Source organism: Oenanthe melanoleuca, chromosome 21 (genome assembly GCF_029582105.1).
Source record: "Oenanthe melanoleuca isolate GR-GAL-2019-014 chromosome 21, OMel1.0, whole genome shotgun sequence".
NCBI lineage: Eukaryota > Metazoa > Chordata > Aves > Passeriformes > Muscicapidae > Oenanthe > Oenanthe melanoleuca.
Window position 1 is genome coordinate 1,718,949 of NC_079354.1, and position 1,553 is coordinate 1,720,501.

Sequence of the window (1,553 nt, forward strand, 5' to 3'; positions counted from 1 at the left end):
AAAATGCTGTGCCACGAGCTCCTCTGACAGGCCTGGGCTTTCCCTTCCCTTCCCTGCACCAATCCAACCCTTCCTCAGCAGCCAGACATTTCCAGAGGGCTCTGAAGCCACTGGGGAGTCACCATCCCTCACAAAACCCAAACACTCTCCACTTTCCCTCCCAGCCCCCTGTGATGCTGCTCACCCCCAAGCTGAGCTGTTTTTTTTTTCCCCTTGGCAAACACCTGGAACCCCAACAGCCACAAACATCTGTGGTGCCACGACCAACTGGAAAGAACAAATAAGCAAACGGGAGGAAATGTGCATATAAAAAACCTTTTTCTCCTGTCATGTGATCAATAAGCTGCAATTTTTTCCTTCCACAGGGAAGGGATGATATGATGCTTGGAGATGTCATTTCTTTTTCATTAAAAAAAAAAAACCCCAAACCCTCAACCAACTGAAAACTTCCAACCCCAAACTCACCAACTGGTGTTAACAAAACAAGGTAAAAAAAGGACAAATCTCCCAACAATGACAAGGGAAAAATAAAGGTACACGTCAGCATTTGTAATCAAAAACTACTACATACTGTACTTGGGAAGTCTTCTGGGAAAAGATCATTGGCATCTAGAAAGGACAGCACTAAAAGTCTGGAGCAATGATATGTGTGAGACACGATGCCACTGGAGGGTGGACGGACCCTTAGGAAACTGTCACTCACAAAACTGTTCCATGGCAAGAGAAAAGAAGAGATGGAAAAAGGATTGGTTCTCCCCATCCCCACCCCCCCCAGGCATTACAGATTCCTTCTCATTTGTTGGAAACAGCCTCCTCTAGTCTTAGTTTTATTTGTTGCGTGTTTTTGTTTTTTTTTTTAAAAAAAAAAGTCTTCAGCTTGTGAAGAAGTCCATCAGTTTGTGAGATGCACTTGGTTCCACAGCACCAAAAGCTTCAGCTCTCCCCCTGATCAGCTCCAGGGCTCTCTCACCCCCAGAGCCCATGGCAGGAAGAGATGTGCTTCTCCTGGCCTCTCCTTGCATTCCTCTTCCTGGAGAAGTCCCACTGCTCCAGAGGTGCCTGGTCCAGCTGCAGCAGCCTTGTGCAAGAGGAAACATGAAGCTGCTTTTTCTCTTCCTTTGGAGACTCCCATTGGTCTTGGAGCCCTTTTCAAGAATGCAATTGCTTTATTATTATTTAAAAATATTTTGCAGTTTGCTCGTTTTGTTGGTTTTTTTTTTTTCAAAATAGTTGTCTTTTTTTTTTTTTTTTTTTTTTTTTTTTTTTGTTCCCTTTTTCCATTGCTTAAATTCCAGAAGCTCTTGGTGACTTCTCATTGCTGAGGACAGGGTGTTCCCTCCTGCTGCTGTGATCCTCAGAGCAGCTTCCAGTCTGTGCAGAACACTCAGGACCTGGAGCTTGGACACACAGGGGCAAAGGGGAGCAGGGCCTCAAGGAGGAGGAGTGGGAGGACAGGCAGCTCTCAAACCTCCACAGACTGGATTTGGTTCATCTGTGCTCTCATCACCTGGATACTGTTCAGGATTTTCTTCTGGTGTCCTGCTAAAGTGACC

General features: G+C 45.6%; 1 protein-coding gene across 3 annotated transcripts in view; it reads right to left on the minus strand.

The window, feature by feature from the left end:
• Positions 1-301: 301 nt before the first annotated feature.
• Positions 302-1,553, minus strand: part of EPHB2 (EPH receptor B2) — an 82,990-nt gene continuing 81,738 nt past the window's right edge. For all 3 annotated transcript variants that reach the window (XM_056508321.1, XM_056508323.1, XM_056508322.1), the window contains exon 16: positions 302-1,553. In XM_056508321.1, coding sequence (XP_056364296.1) covers positions 1,463-1,553 — 91 coding nt within the window. In that variant the 3' untranslated portion in view covers positions 302-1,462.